The sequence below is a fragment of the Benincasa hispida genome, unplaced genomic scaffold, assembly GCF_027475165.1.
Source record: "Benincasa hispida cultivar pf3 unplaced genomic scaffold, pf3_genome.v1.1 HicScf1024, whole genome shotgun sequence".
Lineage (NCBI taxonomy): Eukaryota > Viridiplantae > Streptophyta > Magnoliopsida > Cucurbitales > Cucurbitaceae > Benincasa > Benincasa hispida.
Window position 1 is genome coordinate 1 of NW_028325328.1, and position 1,647 is coordinate 1,647.

At 41.7% G+C, this 1,647-nt stretch overlaps 1 protein-coding gene across 1 annotated transcript; it reads right to left on the reverse strand.

Annotated features, from left to right (window-relative positions):
* Positions 1 to 814: 814 nt before the first annotated feature.
* On the reverse strand, positions 815 to 1,441 carry LOC150031654 (uncharacterized). Its single transcript, XM_090308812.1, has one exon. It carries the CDS (start codon positions 1,328 to 1,330, stop codon positions 815 to 817), a length of 516 nt encoding a protein of 171 aa, XP_090164938.1. The 5' UTR covers positions 1,331 to 1,441.
* Between the last annotated feature and the right edge of the window lie 206 nt (positions 1,442 to 1,647).

Genomic DNA, 1,647 nt, shown 5'->3' on the forward strand with positions numbered 1-1,647 from the left:
TTACGTCATCATTCTTTGTTTGTATTCAATTTTAGGGTTTTTCCATGTATAATTTATAAGATCGTGGCAAAATTCAACGCATAATTTGCGCTTCTGTCCAAATCTCGCTCACTCTGCTCTTAAAATCTCGCTCTCTCCCGTTTTCTCGCTAGGAATTTACTCTGGAGCTTTCTTGCTGAAAATCCCGCTATCTCCACTCTCGCTATCAAATTTTCTCTTCCATCTCGCTCTCTCCAACTTTCCCACTCTCGCTCTCTCCAGCTTTCTCGTTCTTGCTCTCGCTCTCGCTTTCGCTTTCGCTTCTGCTCCCGCTCCCACTCTCGCTCCCGCTCTCGCTCTCGCTCCCGCTCCCGCTCTTTCCTACTGTCTCGCTAAGAATAGCTCTCTTTACTCTCGCTCTCTCCAACTTCCTTGCTACAATTCTCGCTCTCTCCAAGTTTCCTTCAATCTCGCTCTCTTCAGGGATCTCGCGCTTTCTACTCTTGCCAGCCTCAATCTCGCTAGCATCGCTCGCTGGGTTTCTCGCTCTCCAATTCTTCCTTCGATCGCGCAGCTCTCTTCTCAGAATCTCGTTTTTTTCCAATTTTCTTGCTGGTGTGGCTCTCGCTCTCTCTCACTTTCTCGTTCCCGCTCGCTCCCTTAAGATAATGAATAAGTTTCCAATTTCCAATTTATTTATTTTTTATTATTATTTATTTATTTTATTTTTTTTTTTCTAAATTTCCACCCCTTTAAATAAAATTTCGTCCTGCTTATTATTTGATATTAATTTCCTGTATGCGTACAGATCTGGGTCATTACATTCTTCCCTCCTTTAAGAACTTTCGTCCTCGAAAGTTTCTTGGTTCTTAAAAAGATAAGGGTATTTGTCTTTCATCTCTTCTTCTCGTTCCCATGTAGCTTCTTTCACTTGCTGATTTCTCCAGAGAACCTTCACTAAACTTATTTCCCGATTACGAAGCGATTTCTTCTCTTTTGCCAGGATGCAAACCGGAGTCTCCTCATATTCCAAGTTTTCACTTATTTGTAGAGGTTCATAATTTACTATGTGTGATGGGTCAAACACGTATTTTCGAAGCATCGATACATGAAAGATATTATGTATTGTAAAAAGTGTGGGTGGTAATGCCAATCGGTAAGCTACTTGGCCAATACGGTCTAATATTTCAAAGGGTCCAATGAAGTGAGGGCTAAGCTTGCCTTTTCGTCTGAAACGCATAATGCCCTTCATTGGTGCTACCTTTAGAAATACGTGATCTCCTACTTTGAATTCCAGCTCTTTTCGACGGTTATCAGCATAATTCTTTTGTCTACTTTGAGCGGTTCGCATTCTTTCCCGAATTAGCTTAATTGACTCTGATGTTTGCTGCACCAATTCAGGTCCGAGTAGTGTTCGCTCCCCAATTTCATCCCAGTGTACAGGGGATCTGCATTTCTTTCCGTATAAGGCTTCGAAGGGAGCCATACCAATTGTCGCCTGATAACTTTTATTATAAGCAAATTCTATAAGATGTATCTGCGAATCCCATGCTTCAATAAAATCCAAAGTACATGCCCTCAACATGTCTTCTAGGATTTGATTAACTCGTTCTGTTTGGCTATCAGTTTGTGGGTGGAAGGCTGTACTGAAATTTAGTTGTGTGCCCA

Coding starts and splice junctions, on each gene's coding strand:
- LOC150031654 (XM_090308812.1), bottom strand. CDS start 1,330: ATGCGAACCGCTCAAAGTAGACAAAAGAATTATGCTGATAACCGTCGA.